Source organism: Chenopodium quinoa, unplaced genomic scaffold, assembly GCF_001683475.1.
Source record: "Chenopodium quinoa cultivar QQ74 unplaced genomic scaffold, ASM168347v1, whole genome shotgun sequence".
Lineage (NCBI taxonomy): Eukaryota > Viridiplantae > Streptophyta > Magnoliopsida > Caryophyllales > Amaranthaceae > Chenopodium > Chenopodium quinoa.
The window spans coordinates 1605212-1625808 of record NW_018743828.1 but is presented as its reverse complement, the minus strand read 5'-3'; the positions used below and the strand labels follow the sequence as shown (position 1 = coordinate 1625808).

Below are 20597 nucleotides of genomic sequence, written 5' to 3'. Positions count from 1 at the left end.
TGGAAAAAAAAACCAAAGAGACCATCAAATTTTTTATTTTTTACACAAACGATCAAGAATTAGATTTAGCTAAAGCCTACTAAAATAAAACGCTAAAAACAGGATTAAACCAAATTTGAGTAAATATAGCATATGGGCAACCCTAGAATTAATAACTAATGTTTGACAAAAAAGAAGGGGTCAAACAGCAGCGCGTATATCGTATGACTTATGAGACAGACGAGTAAAAAGAGTGTAATAAGGAGGAAAAGAGCGAGAGAGACTTGGGCAAATAAAAATGTGGTGGCAACAAAGAACAAACTGTCTCGTATCTATCCTAAGCCTCTGAACTCGACGAACGATCAATCGATCACATCTTTTGGAAAAATAAAAGAGGAGAGATAAAAAGTAGTTTTAGTTTCAGCTGAATTCAATTGCACTCAGAAAACCCCAAAATTAGTTGTTGTTCCTGATAAATCTGATTGAAATTAGTGAGATTATTGATCAAATTGTCTTAGAATTGAAAAAGCATGGTGAAGGAGACCGAATTTTATGATGTTCTTGAGGTTAGCCCTACTGCTACTGAAGCCCAGATTAAGAAAGCCTATTACAATAAGGTAATTTTTAATAATTCTCGATTTAGTCGTCAATCACTTTTGCTTGCTTTTGTTTTTAACTTTGATTTTGATTTGCTTCTATTTTGTTTTACCCTAAGTTTAAGGTTTCTGATTTAGGTAAATTAATATAAGTTTGATTTAATTGATCATGTGTTTCCATTTATGTATATTAGCATTATTTGTTTATAACTCATGCAGTGTCACTGAAATCATAAATATTGTTCTGTTTGATATCTTATCGTTTCAGACTAAGAACTGAGCATTTTGTATTTGTGATGAGGGTGTAAGAAAGGCTTGTAATAATTTGGGTACCTAAATGTAACATGACCTGGCTTCATTTGAATCATGGGAGAGAGAGAGAGAGATAAGAGGGGGAGAGATGATCCGAATGAATCACGAAAAAATGCCACATTTGTACCTAAATCTAAGCATTATAGGCTTACTCATGAGCCAATTTGTATCTGTAAATTATAAAAAGCTGAGAGAAATGATACTCCAAATGAATTGCATGCTTTCAACTGTATAAAAACCTCACAATTCATAAAGGACAGCTTGAAAGCAGGAAGTCACAATGCTATGCAGTCAGAAGTCCTTTTTTTCTTCTTCTTCATCCACATGGACTGACAAATTTGGTAAAGGAACAGATTTTATCGGATTCTTAACACTGCTTGTTAACACCTAAAATCCTTGGATAAATAAAGATAAACTAAAGTCCTTGCATGATAGGCTCTAATTATAAATTGCAATTGTTAAAATACTTGGGCAAGAGAAATTGTACTTTTTTTTTAATTTAAAATTAATTTTTCTTTGTAATAACGTGTCTGTGGTGCTTGTAGGCGCGACAAGTTCATCCAGATAGAAATCCAAACGACCCCCTTGCAGCTCAGAAGTTTCAGGCAAGTACATCTAATTTGAATAGCCTAATGGTATTTTAAAGCTGTTATCCTTGTACAAAGGAAAATATTATATGGGCCCATGGTCTTTATATCATCATACTTTTGACAAGAATATAAGCAGTTAATATTTCAATTTGGACCAGATTAGGAATTTTTTCATGATTGATTAAGGTTTGTTACAAACCCGTGGCTAGTGTTAGTATTTGAATATATTTTTTTTTTTTAAATGTGATTTGGCATTAGTGAACATGTTATATGTATTGTTTTCATGGAGTCAATCTTATATACTTTTTTTTTTTCATAAATATTTTTTTTATGAAATTCATTTTTTTTAAAGATAACTTTCATATTTATTTATTTTTTTAAAATTTAAATTAGAAAAATTAAAGGGCACACAAGTTCCCATGTTACCTTTAATTTTTCTAATAAATAGATTCATATAAATGAGTAGACTATTCATATTCAATTGTTTGTGTTTTTTTATTTATGAATATGCTATTATAGATATGTATGGTCAAAGTAATGTAGTGATAAACATGTACAGTCAAAATAGGGAAAACTTTTAGGAATGAAGGAAGTTGAAGATATGGAACAAATTGATTAGAGTTAAGATTGTTGTGGCTTCAACTAGACTATCAATCATTATGTATGAATTACTACTCATAGTGTGGTTCTCGAAACTAATGAAACATTGTAGGATAGAGGAGAAACAAAGAGGAAATTGGAAGGCAATTATCCTTTTTTCCATGAAGGTGCCTCACACCTACAATACTGGCTCAAAAGGTTGAAAGCCTCATAAAGAGCTGACTCCTCTTGTTGTGTGTGTGTGTGTGAGAGAGAGAGAGAGAGAGGTAAGACAAGAAAAATATGTAGTTAGGAATTAGGCAACTGGGGTACAACATTAAGGAAAACCTATTCAAAGAGGTGTGCAATATTCCTTTTAACATCATTTTTTATAATAGTATGAAGCCTTTTTCTATTAGCAATGGCTCTAGGTGAAGTAACCTAGCCAATTCAAGATGAGGTTCCGTGATGTTGTTGTTTGTGGATTATATCGTTTTGATGGATAAAACTAAAGGTGGGGTCAATGCCATATTGGAGCAATGGAGGTAAAGGTTGAATTTAGAGGGTTTAAGCTGATTCGGAGTAAGACTGCATATTTGATATGCCGCTTTGGTACGAATTAGGGGATAAACGATGATGTAGTGAGTTTGGGCGAAAAGGATTTGACCATGAGTGAGTGTTTTAAATATATTGGGTCAATCATGTAAAAGAATGGTGACATTAATCAAAACGTAACCCAAGGAGTCGGGGTGGCTTAAATAGGGAGCGGCCACAGGATTGTTATGTGATCGAAGCATTCCTTTATAGTTAAAGGGAAATTCTATGCCATAAGACTAGTGTTACTTAATGACACAGATTGTTGGGCTTCTAAGGAGCAAAGATTGAATATCTTAGGTCAATCGTGCAAAAGAATGGCGACATTAATCAAGACTTCTTTCACCCTAACCACCACATCATGAACACTTTCACTGGCACCCTTAACCCCATCCTCACGCCGGTAACCCACCCAGAAACTCTGGAAACCCCACCCAGCCGCAACGAAACCACCGTGCCGGACCGAAACCCCACCCAGACACACCGAAATCCACCGCGCCAAATCGAAACCCCTCTGGATCATGACGACTTTTAGCTACCTCGTCATGGTGCTCAGTCGTGCCTAACTTGGTCCTCTTCAGATCAACATATGAAAATCATCATATTAAACATCAAAATTACATATATATATAAATTTTAAAAAAAAAAACTCAATTTTCATTTTTTTTTTGGGCTATTTTGTTCGATCACCACAAACAAAAAATATTCATGACTTGATCAAACATTTTCACATATTTTCAACCAATTCTACATAATTCAATTGTACAAAAGGGTGAGTGGTATCGAACAAAAAGGAGGAGAGAGAAAAAGCGTTAAAAACCAAGAAACAGAGGCAACAAGTTTAGCACCTAAGTCGTTCAGGGATGGCAGAGTGGCATCGGTCCGCGGGGGCGAGGTAGGGGATGGTCGTTCAGGCAAGGGTGGCGCAGGGGCGAGGAATGTGGTGGTCGTTGGAAGGGACGGGGATGGGGATGTGTGGGGCGGGGGCGAGGTAGGGGATGGTCGTTCAGGCAAGGGTGGCGCAGGGGCGGGGAATGTGGTGGTCGTTGGAAGGGACAGGGGTGGGGATGTGTCTTTTTTTTTCTAATTTTTCAAAAAATTATTTTGGTCTTTTTTAGGTATTTTAAAAAATAAGACCTATTAGAAGGTGACACGTGGCAAGTCACCTTCTAAAACCGATTACGAAATAAAAATACCGGTCAAAGGCTTGTTTTGATAAAATAGTAGTAAAAGGTGGGTTCCCTGGTTATGCGAAGTTAGGCTCGTTTCAAGCAGATCGATGAAAGGAGGGATTATTCTTTTCAATTTTAATTATGTAATTACTTTAGACATGGACTGCTTGATAAGTTTTTTTGATTCAGGTTTTGGGAGAGGCTTACCAGGTATTGAGTGACCCAACACAACGCCAAGCTTATGATGCATACGGAAAGTCTGGAATTTCTGCGTTAGTCTCTTTACTCTTTCTTCATTTTGATGATTAGTTGCATTGCATTGTTCTTACTCTGCCTACGCTTTTTATTTTCATGCATGAATTTTTTAGCAGGTAATATTCTAAGGGAAGCTAATGATAATGGATTTGTTGGTTATTAATGTTCCTCCACATTTAAAAAAATTAAGTAACTAAAGATAGAAATAAAGAAAAGGAAAGGAAATAAAAGAAATAACAAAGCGGTATGTCTTTTTTTTTAATCTTTATCAATTTTCTTCTCATTTTGTTTTTCAATCTTAAGTAATGGTATCAAAATCGCTTTAATTTTTTTAAGTATGCCTCTATTAACTTAAAGTCGCCGAATTGATTTCACTAATCTTCTAATTTATTGCTCTTCTTCTATGTGTTTTCTTAATAAATTGGTAAGGAAAAGTCTATTTTGGTCTATTTAAGCGAATTTTAGTAGCTTTTTTTTTGTAATAATTTTTTTAATATTATTATCATCTTTACCAAATTAATTGAAGTTTTGTCGTTAATCATCAATGGTAGATGCAATATAGCTTTAATAAATGAAAATTAGTGTCATTTGGGACATCTTTCAAAAAAAGATCGAGCATTATTACAACATAATTAATTACTAAGTTGAATTTGAAATTATACATTACCTCCATTTCAATTTATTTGCAATATTTACCATAAATGGATATTACAAATTATTTACCGCAAATGTTTTCTTTCCTTTTTTACTTGTCCTTTTTCTTCCTCTCTCTTCATCACATGTAACTTTATTTCTCTTTCCATTACCACTCATAAACAAATTTAACCTAGTCGGTGAATGTAATAACACCCCCGATTTACTAGCTAATAATAAATAAGAAATAAAGGAAAAATAGACAACCTTTAAATAAAATTGCGGAAGCATACACTTAAATCGGAGGTATTACCGCCACACTCAACAACCTGTCGAGTGTTAAGGCTTACAAAATCCCAATAATTACAACCCAATAAACTAGGTGAGCTATTTATACAACTTTCTAAACTCATGACATCACACTAATCGAAACACTTGAGCTCCTTTAGCTACGACCACTTGATGAACCTGCTTAGAAAATCTTGACTCTCACCATTAAGGACAAATTCCAAAATAGATCGTCGCAGGGCCACCATAAGAAAAAGACATGGCCGCAAATACAAATAGCACAATAAAACAACACACACGTCAGCACTGAGTAATCACCACATATCAAAATATAGAGTATAATATAATAATTAACATTATTACATCAATTAAACAATGTAGTTCGAAACTACATTACACATTGTACTCTGAAAATAACCTTTGTCAAACTCAACCTCGAATAATACTACGAACCTTTACTCAACTCATAACCAATAAGTGTGCCATGCTCGTTGTTCTATACCTAGCCTTGGACATGGGTAATTCGAATAAAACCAACAAGTATAAAAACTTGAATACTCCCAATAACTAGAAAACACCTTGAACCAGACCACATACGGGTCAATTCCCACTGTAGGGGACCATAGAAAAATAAATATTAAAGATTGTACCTCATTCTTAACTCATGATCATTATCTCATTACCAATATGCCAAGGACTAAGGTCTATAACGTCGAGCCTCAAACCAATAACAAAATAATAATCTCAACCTTTGGATCTCATACATCAATCAAATAACCATTCACAATTTAATTTATAATATCTCAATATTGACACATGTTCCCAGATAATATAATAATTCAAACTCGATTCAATCGTAGTACATCTCAACTCTTATAGGGCAATCATACTAGTTACCCAAATGTAATCAAATCTCAACCCAAAAATAATACTCTGCACTAACAACCCTAAAACCTCGATAAAACAATACTCCCTATAAAAACAACAACATTAAAAACCCTAGAAAAATAACACAATCAATCAATACCATAAAAATAATACGTCAATTAGAATCATATAATACCACACACTAATCATATACGTATAAATCATGATCATATATAATTCACAAATTATAAAATTTACACATAACAATACGGAGTACAATTAATACTAACAATTTATAAACAAACAAGTCAAAAAAATTAATTAAGGTAGTGTGATTACATATGCTAATGATACAAACATCTCCAAATAGGTTCATGTGATTTCCGATCTAATAGTAGGACGCAATATTGCAATTGCACATGACATGATTACTCCAAACATTCTACTGCTCAATCACCAATTCACCCCGCGCATGACTCAAATTTTTTGGAATAAAGGTAATTAGTTGACCAATTGATGATCATGAATCTAAAAAAATTAATAGCACATATGGCTGCTACTATAATCCCCATGAACAAAATGGAGTTAAGAGAAAGCTATGAATTTATATCAAAATGGCTGTAAAAGTTTATTTATCAAAAACTTGGGCTAAAATAGTTTATATATGCTTAAAAATAGAGAGTCCTATTTAAAATAAAATAGGGTTTTAAACCTTTTCGAACTTTAAAATAAAAAATATGAGATTAGGAAAGTTATTTAATAAATAAAAATAAACTATTGTTTAATAAAATATATTATATAAAATCATAAAATATTCGGGTATTACAATCTACCCTCCTTAAAATAGAAAATTTTAGGGTATAACAGTCACATTGTTCTAAATAATTTAAACAATGGTTGTATTTTCAAGGAAAAATTTTCAGGAGCTACATGCTTAATAGCGGTATTTGGAAACAACTACCTACTAAAAAACTTTATCAAAAAAACTACCCTCTAAATTTAAAAAGTTAGAGTAGCACTACCCATTTGTATTTTCCGGCGAGAAAGTCCGGCGTGTAGGGCCCACTTTTTCAATTTTTCTTCTGAAAATTCCTAATTTAAGAAGTGAAAACAAGTAGGGTATGCAATTCATAGGTAATTCTTCTCTTTTAATCCATTAATTATGAATTTTGATGTTAGGGTGTAACGATTAGAAAAATTAGGGTTCTTAGAAATTGGGGATAATTTGAAATTGGTTGAATTTGTTGCTTTTAATTCAAATTGGTTATCTTAGGGTTACGAATTAGAGTCCAATTTGTCATTGCATCGTGTCTTTTCAAAGAAAAATTGAAAAAGTGGGCCCATGGGCCGGCGTTCTCGCCGGAAAAGGCAAATGGGTAGTGCTACTCCAACTTTTTAAATTTAGAGGGTAGTTTTTTTGATAAAAATTTTTAGTGGGTTGTTGTTTCCAAATACCCCTATTATGCAGCATGTAGTTCCTGACAAATTTTCCTATTTTGAATTCTCATGTTTCCCAAACAAAGAATTAGAATTGAATTCCATTATTTCAATTCTGAAACTTCTATTCAACTAAAAGAATTGTATGTTATTTTGAATTGTTTGTGACCAAGGAACATAATTTCCATTTTTGCAAATTCACATTTTATCTTTTTTTTTTAACAAATAAATATACTTTCTTAACTTAGAAGTGCAGGTTTTACATCATTTATTTCAAACATCATTGAATATATTACAATGTTGTCAAGATACACTACGCAATTTATATATATATATATATATAGGGGGAGGCTCTCGTGATAATTTTTCTTATATGAGAATTTTCCTTATGTGAGAACACTTTTTATGTTCTAAATTTTTAATCATATGTTCTAAATTTTAAATCTGATGTTCTAAACTTTTTCCCTGGTGTTCTAAATTAAAATCAGATGTTCTAAATTAATACTCACATGTTCTAAACCATAAATTAGTTAAGTTAGATGTTATAAATTTCGAATGACTTATTCCGAAATTTTAACTTATATGTTCTAAATTTTAAAACGTGCATGTGTTTTAAGATTTTTAGTTATATATTCTAAATTCGAAAGCATATGTTCCAATTTTTACTCACATGTTCTATTTTTTAAATTATATGTTCAATATTTTTACTCCCATTTTCTATATTTTATACCAAGTGTTCTAAGTTTTTTATTCACATGTTCTAAATTTTAAATAAGATGTTCTAAATTTAAATCATATGTTCTAAATTTCATAAAGCAAATTTTTTAAATTTTTACTCACATGTTCTAATTCTTGAATTAGATGTTCTATATTATCACTCACATACATGTTCAAAATTATTAGTCATATGTTCTAAATTATTATTCAAATGTTCTAAATTTAAATTTTAGTCGCATGTTCTAATTTTTTACTCGTATGTTCTAAATTTTTACTCACGTGTTCTAAATTGTAGATCAGTTCTCATATAAGTATGAATTCTCACATATGAACCTATTCTCACCAGATCCCTCCCCTATATATATATATATATTATATATATATTATGTGTAAAACATATTATTTATCAAATTATGGAACTTTGCCAAGGCATTGGTTAGCTTTAACGGTCGTATAAGGAATTTATAACGTGTAACGCATGTTATTTTAGGCTCATTGTCCTCTTTGATTCTAACTTGACAATAATTAAAGTCTAGCTTTATGAAATAAGTAGGCCCTTAACAGCCTATTAAGCAAATTGTCCGTCTTTGGAATTAAGTACTTTTTTTTCACCTTGATGTTGTTTATTGGACTTCTTTGTAACCACCTTCTTTTAAATAAATTTGTAGCACGATAGGAACCCTTAGATTTCTTAATGTAACTAGAATCCGACAACACATTCAATTGTTTGAGAAGTTTAACTTGTGGCTCCATATGCCTTGTACGAAGTTCTAATTTAATAGCATGGTCCACCTTGCGTAATCGTGGTAACAAAGCCTTCAAACTCCTTAAATAGAACATCAATGTCTTATTGGCCACTTAAAAATTTCATCCTTCTTTTCATTTCGATTAGCGCACCACATATCACACCCTTTTTGACTAGCATAAGCATACCATTAGTCGTAAAAGTTTTTGACAAAGTAATAATCACTAAGCAACGGTTGTGGTGCTATTCGGGAAGAATATTTGAGGCAATATGTGCTGCTTCGCAATAGAATTTGCTTTGCTACTACCTCCGTTTCGTATTATATGCAACTGTGTGGTATTATTTGTGAGATATAAAATATTCTAAAGTTGCAAATAATGTGAAACGGATATTAGATACAACACAATTTTGCTATAACCTCTATAAATGCTTGGAAATGAGTCCCTTTGAGCTATGAATGGGTTGGAAAGGAAAGCTATGACGGTGGATGAGGTCGTAAAGCAAAGTGTGGATGTGGGCTGTCTTGCCGCACATCGCTTGCAACAAACTTATGGGGGAGATGTGAGACAATATTGAAAAGGCATCTTATCGAATGATAATGTATGTTAGACAAGGGAAGACGTCCCTTGAAATTTAGCATTAGGGACAAATTATTGTTGTACTAAATTCGGATTAAAATTAACACCAAGATGTGCAGCCATTTTACTCCTAAATATTTTGTTCTTTTGAGATTCTAAACAAAGGGTGCGGTAGTTTATTGATTGAATTTTGCGAAAAGACTAAAGGTGCATCTGATTTTTAAAATCACGTCATGAGTAGCCACTGGGTATGGTTATGATACTAATTGAGTACAATTGGCAACCTTTGGGTCCAAAGGATGGACAAAAGGACCCATTATTAATGTTACCGCATTAAATTGCTTTTGCATGGATAGTTGGGGATTTTATTTTATTTATTTTTTTTTTTTTTTTGAGACGGATTGTATAACCTCTGTGTTGTTCCGATATGGTTTTAAAAAGTAAATTTGAAGTGTCGTGTAATTCCATGGATAATCTCACACACCCACTTTCTTTACTAACTTAAAGGCACTCATTCTCGTCGCTGAGCTTTTGTGGAGGTTATAACAAAACTGACTTGTATCCAATAGATCAAAAGTCAATTCTTCTACCAAGCAGTCATATAAGCCTCAAATATTTTTGTGCCTTTGTGTGGATGATATGCCAAGTTAAAGTTCAATTCAAATCCCAAGATGCTACAAAGAGCAACCAAAAACATGTTAAACAAATGAGTGAATTTGGTCTCTTGATCTCTACAATGATGTCCTTACGTAGCCCAAAATACCTAATCATTTTACCTATAAAGAGTTTTGCTTGCTTCCTCTGTAGTAGGGGTGTAGTAAGGGTGTTCAAATTCGGTTAACAATGATGTCCTTTCATAGTCCAAAATATTTGATCATGTTACCTATAAATAGTTTTTCTTGCTTCTCGGGTCCGGTCATAAGGTACCTAGAATACTTTATAATCATTTCTATTAATCTATGTAAAAATATAGTAAATTCAGTAACTTATTTTTTTGCTAAGCTCTATAAACACTAGCATATTTGATTGGAGTCCTTGCCAAACTTTTAATGAAAAATTGTTCGGAATAATACCACCTTTGGGCGTCCGCTAAAAATAATCCCACCTTTAGGTTATATTTATATAATCCGACCTTTATACCCAATCCGCTCAAAATGGTCCCAAGTGACCTATAACCATTAAGGTAAGAATTAATATTGAAAGTGGAATTAAAAGCCCAACTTCCCAAAGTTTGCTTGGTGATATAATTAACCCTAGCATTTAATGCTAACTCTGTTTTTGTTTTTTTGCAACAAAGGAGTATTTTGTGTGAGACATAATAAATTTATGTTTCAAATAAAAATAAATGGAGCTAGTAATAGAATTAACCAGGGAAATTAAAAAGTCATATTTGTGTATGACTAGTGTTTGACAACTAGCATTAAATTAAAATTTTAAAACATACAATCACTATATTATGTAATTCTTCCGCATAGTTGCTTAACTTGTCTCCCCAGGGTTGTTGTAGGCAAAGTTGTTTTTTTTTTTTTTTTTTTTTTTTTTGCGATTAAATGTTGCTAGCAAAGTAAATTGGAATAGTTTTATAATAAATCGTTATTCCCTTTATTGTATGCTGCGTTAGAATAGGTAATTTCGTATATATGTAGTAAGTTATATTTCCTTCGATTCTATTTAGATGACCCATACCGGAGGGCATGCTTTTTAGGGAAGAGGAGAGAGAATGTCTATTGGGTACATTTAAACCCTTGTTTATTAATAAAGTACATTAATTAAGTAATTAAACCAACAAAAGAAACAACCCATTATACCACTCGCCACACCCACCACCAGTCCACCACCGACACCAATCACAATTTCGCACTGCAAACCACCACCAGTCCACCACCGACACCAATTCCTCAACTCTGCAAACAACCTCCTCGTCCCACCAATTAACCACCACCCACTGTGCTCATTTCACGACATCTAACCAGTCGCAACCTACCACTTTCATTCAAACCACCACCATCCTTGTCTAACCATAAAAATGGGCTTGAATGGTTGAAAGAAGAAAGAAAATTAAGAAATCAAACTTCCACCATGTGCAAATTTCAGATCTGATTTCCTTTTACACTTGAATTGTTGACAGTGAAAGTGGTAAGAGAGAGAAATTAGAGTTGTGGGGTGAAGGCAGCCTATTTATGGTGGTTGTTCGGTGGGTAAAGTGATCGTTTAACAAGGAGGAATATGATTTTCATGGAACAATTGGAGGTTTGATTGGGAGTGTTGGTCGGTGGTCTATGGATCTATTGGTTGAGGAGAGAGAAAGTAGAATTGAGATTGAAGATAGTGATGGTGGTGGACCTGGTGGTTGGGTGGATGGGGTGGTCATTTGGCGAGGAAATGGTGGTTCGGTGGTGGTTTTGAGGTTTAGGGTGGTTGTTTTGGTGGTGGTTAAGTAAGGTAGGGCCTAGGGGGTGGCTCGATGGTGGTTCAGTGAGGTTGGTGGTGGCTAGGTGGTGGTTTGGTAGGGTGGTGGTGGCTTGGTAAGATGACATATGATTTATGGTTATTGGGATGGTGGTTTAGAGTTGGCTAGATTATATAGAGAATACTTCATTAGGATGGGGAAATTGTTGGTGATTATTAAATAAAAACTTTCCATATATGTTATAGGTCAAGTATTGTGACAATTCCTTTTTAGGAATGTTAAATCATCTAAATAAAAACAGAGAAAGTATCATTTACATGGAGACTATCCGGTTGAAAGTATAATTTATGTTAAGAAGTTTGGACTGGACTCTGTCTGGTCCGATTTGCGGTCTCTAGGTATTATGTTTTCAGTCTCTAGTTTGGAATTAGGAAATTTGGGAATAAAATCCATTTAAAGTTGACTAGGGTTGTTCATTACCGAGTACCCGGATGACTAATTTTTTGAAATAAACTATTGTGCACTTTAGGGTTTGGGTTAGAACCATGCTGAATAATCTGTTATGATACTCATCCTACATATAGGTTAAAAAATGGGTACCTGTAAATTGATTATAATAGCTTTTATAGAAAGAAGGGGAAGGTGGATTATTGTTCTTTGGAGATCATACTTTGCTATTATTTGTTTATTATGGTTGGATAGGGAAGATGAACCATTCTGGTTGGAAAGTAATTCTGTGATCTAATATTCTTTGTTGCTTATATGGTGGTTTCTCTGGGGAAAGTCTGAAAGTCTGTCATTGTGTCCAACAAGATTAACGTTTGGTCTTATCACTTTTTTCTATTTGAAACTGAAATATGCTTTGTCTAATTGTCTCTTGATAATTTTTGTTTTTTCTTAATCATAAAACTCTGTTTATTTAATATAATATTTATTCTCAACTCTAGTGAAGGAATTATAGATCCCGCAGCAATCTTTGCTATGCTTTTTGGAAGTGAGCTTTTTGAAGAATACATAGGCCAGCCTGCCATGGCATCGATGGCTTCAATGGACTTCTTCACCGATGGAGAAGAGTTGGATACTAGAAAGCTCCAAGAAAGGATGAAGGTATCATTCACATTCTGTGTAATCTATGCTTTCTATGTGTATGTTCTGTGTTTTTGTTTAAGTACGTTGATGTGCTGATTTTTATTTTATTTTATTTTATTTTTTTAAAAAAAAAAAAAACTAGATATCATATGTAACACATCTTGTTAATTTCCTTTGCTTTCAATAGACTAGAATTTCTTTAAATGGCAAAAATGTTGTTATAGTTGAAACATGAGGGGGGTTGGAGCAAAATATTTTACTTAGTACGATTATTTAAGTTGACTTGTAAAATGTATGCTATGTGATTGCCTTTGATTATCACGATTTTGAATTTGTTGAGGATATCAATTCGTCAGGATGTCACTATGTAATTAGTGTCTTATGAACTGAAATATATATACTACCTCCATTTCATATTATTTGCAACGATTAGACATTTTTCCTCTCAGCTTTATGTCAAATCGTTGCAAACAATAAGTAACGGAGATAGTATATATATTAAAATTATTCTATTACTATTTATTTGAATGATTTGGAACCCTTTAGGCACGAAGTTTTTAAGATGGAAAGGTCAAAACAACCATAATGAGTTGGAAAGGTTCGGTTGATGGATATGATGGAGATAAGGGTGTAATTAATAAGGTCTACAATTATGCTTTGTTAAAAGAAGAATATTGTTTTTTGTACTTTCGTGCTTTTAAAATGTAAAATTAAAAGGTCTTTGTTTGACGTGTTATGTTAGTGTCAATATTTAACATGCCCTTGGGTTGTTTTTCAAAACCGAACTTCGTGTGGGAGCTAATCTCCTTAGAATCCACTTTTTAAGAAATAAATGCCTTTAAAATTCAATTATGCTCCCTAAACTTTATTTCATTTTAAGTATAACCATAACCATAAAAATGTTTTTTTTTTTAGTGAAGACAATGAACATTTACTACTCTCTTCTAAAGTACTTATCTGTTTCGTAATAATCACCATAGGGAGACACAAAGTTTTAGGAAAATTATAGGGTGAAGACTAAGAAGGAATTTAATAATATAAAGAGTAGTTAGTGGGGATATCTTAAAAGAAAATTGGAAATGAATAATTTCACCTTTACTAGACCGAAAACAGTCCCACGTTCAATTTATTCCTAAACAATCTCATCTTTGACCCTTATTTTCTTTTAATAGGCTAAATGACTTACAACCTGTTAAACATGTAAATTTTTTTCTCCTGTGTCCCAATCCTCTCACCTCCCCCACCCACTTCTATGGCCAACACCATAACCATAACCCCTAAATTGCCGCCAACAACACCACCAACATGGGCCGAACACCCCAATAACACCACCACCCACCCACCCCTTCCTTTTCCCCTCCTGCTTCTATGACAGGTTTCCTCCGTCCAATCAAATGCATCTCTGACAACAACAAAATCCCACAAACCTTTGAAAAGATAAATTAAGGAAAAGAGCAAAAATAAGAGATTTAAAGGAGCAACCACATTTTTTTGGGGTTGAATATGGTGAATGGTGAACAAATCCATAGATCAAATATACAAAGCATTAAAAAAGGAAAATAAGAAGAAAATGTTAGAGAACAAAGCAAAATTGTAATGGGGTGGTGGGTTATGGTGGGGTGGTGGTTATGGGGAGTTGGTGATTGTTATTGGTGGTGATTATGGTAGTTGTGATAGGGTTGAGACGGTGGATGGGTTGGCGGTGATAGGTGTGTAGGTGGGGGTGGGGCTGCTGGGAAATTGGAAGACGGGGGTGTGGATGGGCTAAGCTAAGGCTGCCGAGAAGGGAAAGACATGGGTGTTGGTGACTTGGTGGGGTGGGGCTAACGGGGAAGGTGAGGGCGTGACTGGTAGGGAAGGAGTGGAGTTGGCTGCCAGGATGGGATGGGTTGGGACTTTGCGGGATAAATATTTTTTTTTTTGAATTTTTAATAAAATAGACCAATTAGACATTGACATGTGGCAAGCTACCTAAGAAAATCGGTTACCAACCGGTCAAGGTTCATTAAAAGAAGGAAAAATTAGAAATAATAATCCCAACTTTCATCAATTTTGCTAGAATAATCCCAACTTTTGATTTATTCTGGAATAATCCGAACTTTGGGGGTCATTCTTTTTCTTCAATCCCTAACCGGTCAACCAAAGTCAATGACCTATAATATCAGGTCACTTGACACGTGTCAAGTCCTAATTGGTAAAAAAAAATTTAAAAAAAAGAAAAAAAGAAAAGAAAAACCCAGCCAGCTGCACCGTTCCACCCTAACCTCCACCACCACAGAAAGTTTGCCGCCTCGCCATTGCCGGACAACCGCCGTTCTTTCCTCGGTGGACTGCGTTCTTCCCTTGCCATTTTCCCCCTTCCTCAAAATCCCCTGCAACCCCCCCACGCAACCACCAAAGCAAGGCCTTTCCCACTTCCGAAAAACCCCAATTACTCTTCCCCCCACCCCGAAAACCTTCGATGGCGGGGAAGGGGTTTTTGGTGGTTTTCGGGAGTGGGCAAGGTGGTTTAGAGGGGTTTTCGAGTGGAGTTGGTGGTTTAGAGTGGTTTTCGAGTGGGGTTGGTGGTTTAGAGGGATGTTTCGAGAGTGGAGCTGGTTGTTTTCGGGAGTGGGGCTAGTGGTTTTGGGCCGTTTGGCCGGTGGCGTGGGAGTTTTGGGGAGGGGGATGGTGGTCGGACCAGCGACTCTAGTGGGGGGGGGGAAGACGGCTAACCGACGAGGGAGGTGGTTAGGCCGGCGGGTTGCCGGTTTTTTAGGGTGGTTGGGGTTTTGGTTGGGTGGTTTTTTCTTTTTTAATTTTGGTTTTTTTTTTGTTTTTATATTTTTAAACCAATTAATTTTTGACACGTGTCATTTTAACAAAAAAAAAAAACCATTCAACCGGTAACCGGTATGTGGGATTGAAGAAAAAGAAGATCCCCCAGAGTTCGGATTATTCCAGTATTAACGAAAGTTGGGATTATTCTACATAAATTAGACTAAGTTGGGATTATTTTTTCTAATTTTTCCGTAAAAGAAAATGGGTGTTCATAGGTGGATTGTTCTGGAATAAATTGAAGGTAGGATTGTTTTTGGGAGATTGAGCAAAGATGGAATTATTCTTTTCATTTTTCATTTTTTTAATTGTTACTTGGTTAGATAAAAAAAAAATTGTGTCAGTGGGGTTGGTAAGAGAGAGAAATAATAAAATAGTCGTTGGTCCTTTCAAATAAAAAGTGTTGCGATTATTATGAAACGGATGGAAAGGAAAATATTGCGATTATTACGGAGAGCATTTCTTTTAAATACCTTTAATGATTTTCAAAGACTAATTCTTTATACTTCCTTTTTCTTTTTAGTTATTGCAACATTTGATTTTTACACTATTGATACAAGTGTCGACCATCATTTGTAATTTTTAATTTAGGAAAGATATAATCATGTGGGGCTTTGCAAAACAATAATTAGAGATATTAGTGGTCAAAGATGTGCATTGACAATCGTAAAGATCCATATGTTGTACTTATTAAAAATAGGGGAAGCATACAATTTGTAAGAATTGTTAATAGGTCAAATTCAGATTGGATTTTGTCCGATTTTGAGTTGAGTAATAGTAACTCTGATACGACTTGGGTGAGGTTGGGTCCTCTCACATTGGACATCTAGCCCATGTCCCATTTCTCACTTTGATCAAAATCGTTTGATTTTTTTCTTGATTTTTTTTTTTTTGATTTTTTTCCTCAAATTGTGTTATCTTTTGAAAAAAAATGTTCTTTATTTTACAACTCTAGCCAAGCTTCATAATTCAAGCGAGAAACTTTTATTGATCGTTAATTTATTCTATATTATCAAGATAGAAATTTTAAGAGAAAAGAATTTCTGGAGTGTTATTTAAATCATCTGCATACACTTATTATTTGTTGGAATTGAGTTGGAGTATGCACGATTTAAATTGCAACTTGAGTCGGATCTTGTAAATAGATACGACATTTAACTTTTTGTATATTGGATTCGGATAAGATTTTCTTTTTCATTAAATTGGGTTGCAGTAGGATAGGGCCTCATTCTGGCTGAATTTCCATCGCAATCATAGTTGTACTTACATCTTTGTTAGAACATATATTAATGATATAGCCTCTGATGTAGTTAGGCGATCGTGCTTTGATTGTGATTGCCATATTGTTTTTAGCATTGATGATCGATATTTGTAGCGGGTTTGTTTATGTTACCAGTTTAGTTTAAAATATTTTTCAATTTGTCCACAAATTGTGATTATAATAGGTAATTCAAAAGGAAAGGGAAGAGAAACTTGCAGAAAAATTAAAAGATCGACTCAACCAATATGTGAATGGAAGTAAAGAGAATTTTAAGAGTAATGCTGAAGCTGAAGTCTCTAGACTTTCTAGTGCAGGTACTATTTCTTGATTGTCTTCTCTTCAAATTTACAGGTGGTGATATGACAGGATATTGCTAGAATTAGGTATGAAAACAGAGAAGGATTCAAGCAATCAAGAGAAGTATTTAGCTACCCAGATATTTTGTATTGCAATTCCAGAAAAGATTACAACACAAATGCCCTCTTTCGAGAGGAAGGCTCTCTCCCAAACAACTCAACAATATTTTCTCGATACCTTCCCCCCAATCCCTTAACCATATTTATAATCAGAAATTAGCCTAACAAACTCAATTATTACAGCTAACACAGGGAATCAAAATAACAAACTATATTCTGAATTACTCTTCTGCCCTCAAGCATAACTAACTCTGTCCAGCTCAGCTTCCCACATCAACAGCACTATTATTCCTGGCCCTTCTCCTAGCATAAGTAAAACGGACCTCAGGCCTAGGATTATCTTTTGCAGATATTAATGCTTAGAGAAAGAAGGCTTCACACCCGCTTATAAACATCTGCTTAGCCTTTAATTTCCTTTATATGTGTGGGTTATTGTCAAGGCAAGATTTGAAGGCCTATGGCCCTGTTACGGATCTGACGTTTTCTGTTTCACACGCACAAATAACCTACTGTTTTGAGTGTTCTTAACACTTTCTCTTGTTTGTCCTTTTCTGGAAGTTTTGTACACTTTCACGTTATTCCATTGATCCATTTTTTGTCCTTAGATTCATTTACCACATCAATCACTCTTATCTTCAATGACGCATCTGCATAAACAATTTTTTTATGTACTAGTAAAGTGAAAACCAGGGATATTGGTTTTGGGAAAGTTCATTAAGCAGCATGCCCCCTATGATCAAATTGTTTCTCACACAATTTTTTTTCCCCATCTTTTGAAATTAGGCTTCAATGTTTCATGGGTTGGTATCTAGTATATAAATGTCATTAAGAGTTTTAAAACTATGTGCGCTTTAATTACCTAGTCTCTTAGTTTTTCTCTCTCTTTAATATATATATATTTTTCCTCTCTCTTAGTACTCCATCCAACATGCCCCCTATGATCAAATTGTTTCTCACACAATTTTTTTCCCCATCTTTTGAAATTAGTCTTCAATGTTTCATGGGTTGGTATCTAGTATATAAATGTCATTGAGAGTTTTAAAACTATGTGCGCTTTAATTACCTAGTCTCTTAGTTTTTCTCTTTTTTTTTTCCTCTCTTACTACTCCATCCGTAAGTGCTCACTTTTTATTTCGGGTGATCCAAAATGTTGTTCTCATTTAGTATCTTTCCATTTTAGAATAGTATGAAATTACCAAAACACCCCCATTTTTCTCTGTCTTTATTACTTGAAATACCCATACTACCCTAATTTTTCGCTCACACTTTGTGCCTTTGTCTACGTGGGCATTCCCTAGCCTAATGCGGCCCTCTGCTTTTATGCCGTAAGCATGATGCTTGCTCTTTTTCGACGAAGAAGCGAATGATTGGCCCTTGCCCTTATCCTTGTCCTTCTTCTCGAACTGATTGTTGCTGCTACTGCTTCGATCAGTGGGTTTTTGCTCCCCCGCCTTTTCCCTTGTGTCCACCACCTTCACCATCCTTCTTCGAATCCTTGAACTCGAGCAAGAACTCGGCGACGGCGATGGCTCAGCAAGCGTCTGCACCTTTTGCTGAGCCTATCCCGAGCTTTCAAGCGAGCTCAAATTTCTGCTCGGCTCATTTAGTACACTATATGTTCACGAACGGTTCGTGAACAACTCGTTTATTTAACGAGCCTTTCATGAACTAACTTAATAATAATCGAGCTTCTCCAATAAATGAGCTTTGTACTTTTGATATTTGAAATTTTCAAAATTAGCATAATAATTAAATCTTAATTATAAATTGGAAAATTTGCAAATTACCACCCACAAAGTATACCTATTTTGATATAACCACCAAAAAAAAATATATTGTAAAATACCACCCACTAATTTAAAAAAACGCTCAGATTGCCACCCATTTAGAATTTCCGGTGGAATTTCGGTTTGTGGACCCCACTCAACGGCTAATAACAGCTATTTTTTTGGTTTTTAACTCATTGCTTCCCCGGTTTTTTCCCATTAAACACTTATCCATAGTAAAACACCATCTTCTTCTTCAAATTTTCCCAAAATTTCACAAAAAACGCTTCCCCTAATTGCAGAAGCATCCACAAGAACTGTAATTGGGGAAAAAATGGGGGATTAGTTAATTAGGGTTCTTGTTGCCCTTGAATTGGGGAAAATTGGGGAATTAGTTGTGTTATTTCAACAATTAGGGTACCTGTATTATTGAATTGGGAAGTGGTGGCGATTTGTGGCTCAATTGCGGGCCAAAGTTGGAACAATGGTGGCGATTTGGTGCGGTGGTGGCGATTTGGTGCGATTGGTGGCAATTTGGTGCGATTTGGTGTGTGTGGGTTAACATGGGCAGTTTTGCACGGATTTGGTGGCGATTTTGTGGTGCTTGGTGGCTCAATTGCAGGCTGTAGGTGGAACGGTGGTGGCGATTTGGTGCGGTGGTGGCGATTTGGAACGAAGGAGGCAGTGGCGGGGCGAACGGAATGGATGGTTTTTCAGGGGGTTGGGGGGGAAGGGGAGGGGTGGTTTTCGGTTTTGCTGGAAAAGGAGATAGGTGATTTGCTAGAAAAGGTGGAGCAATGGTGGTGGTGGTGGTTGGGAAGAAGAAAGAAAGAAGGTAGGAAGAAGAAGAGTGAAAAATCGGGGAGAGAGAGTGAGAAATCCGTAAAATAGAAGAAAAAAAAGGAAAAAAATAAAAAAAGTGGGGCCCACAGACGGAAATTCCACCGGAAATTCTAAATGGGTTGGAATCTGAGCGTTTTTTTTTAAATTAGTGGGTGGTATTTTGCAATATTTTTTTTTTGGGTGGTTATATCAAAATAGGTATATTTTGTGGGTGGTAATTTGCAAATTTTCCTTATAAATTTAATAACTAAATTAACAATTGTAAATAAATAAATAAATAATTCATGAACATAAATAAACGAGTAGTTTATGAATATAAATAAACGAGTTGCTCATGAACTTATATGAACGAGCATATCTATGTTCGTGTTCAAGCTCATTTATTAAACTAGCTTTAAAATTTGTTCAAGCTCGGCTCATTTATTAAATAAACGTACATGAACGAGCTTTAACCAAGCCCGAACATGTATAGTTTATTGATCGGCTTGGTTCATTTACACCCTTAAAAATAAAGTTCTATAGGGAGAAGGTGCTTATTGACCCCATGGGCATCTCTCTTGGCAAGATTGTTGCCTACTAGACATTATGAAGGGTGTGGGACTTAAGTCGTAACAAGCAGTTCTCTACATCTAGGGCTTTGATTTAGGGTTTTT

At 34.7% G+C, this 20597-nt stretch overlaps 1 protein-coding gene across 2 annotated transcripts in view; it reads left to right on the top strand.

The window, feature by feature from the left end:
- Positions 1-224: 224 nt before the first annotated feature.
- Positions 225-20597, top strand: part of LOC110685571 (chaperone protein dnaJ 10-like) — a 39362-nt gene continuing 18989 nt past the window's right edge. For both annotated transcript variants that reach the window (XM_021862126.1, XM_021862125.1), the window contains exons 1-5: positions 225-596; positions 1433-1492; positions 4012-4094; positions 12700-12859; positions 17104-17233. In XM_021862126.1, coding sequence (XP_021717818.1) covers positions 510-596; positions 1433-1492; positions 4012-4094; positions 12700-12859; positions 17104-17233 — 520 coding nt within the window. In that variant the 5' untranslated portion in view covers positions 225-509. The remainder of the gene's footprint in view (positions 597-1432; positions 1493-4011; positions 4095-12699; positions 12860-17103; positions 17234-20597) is intronic.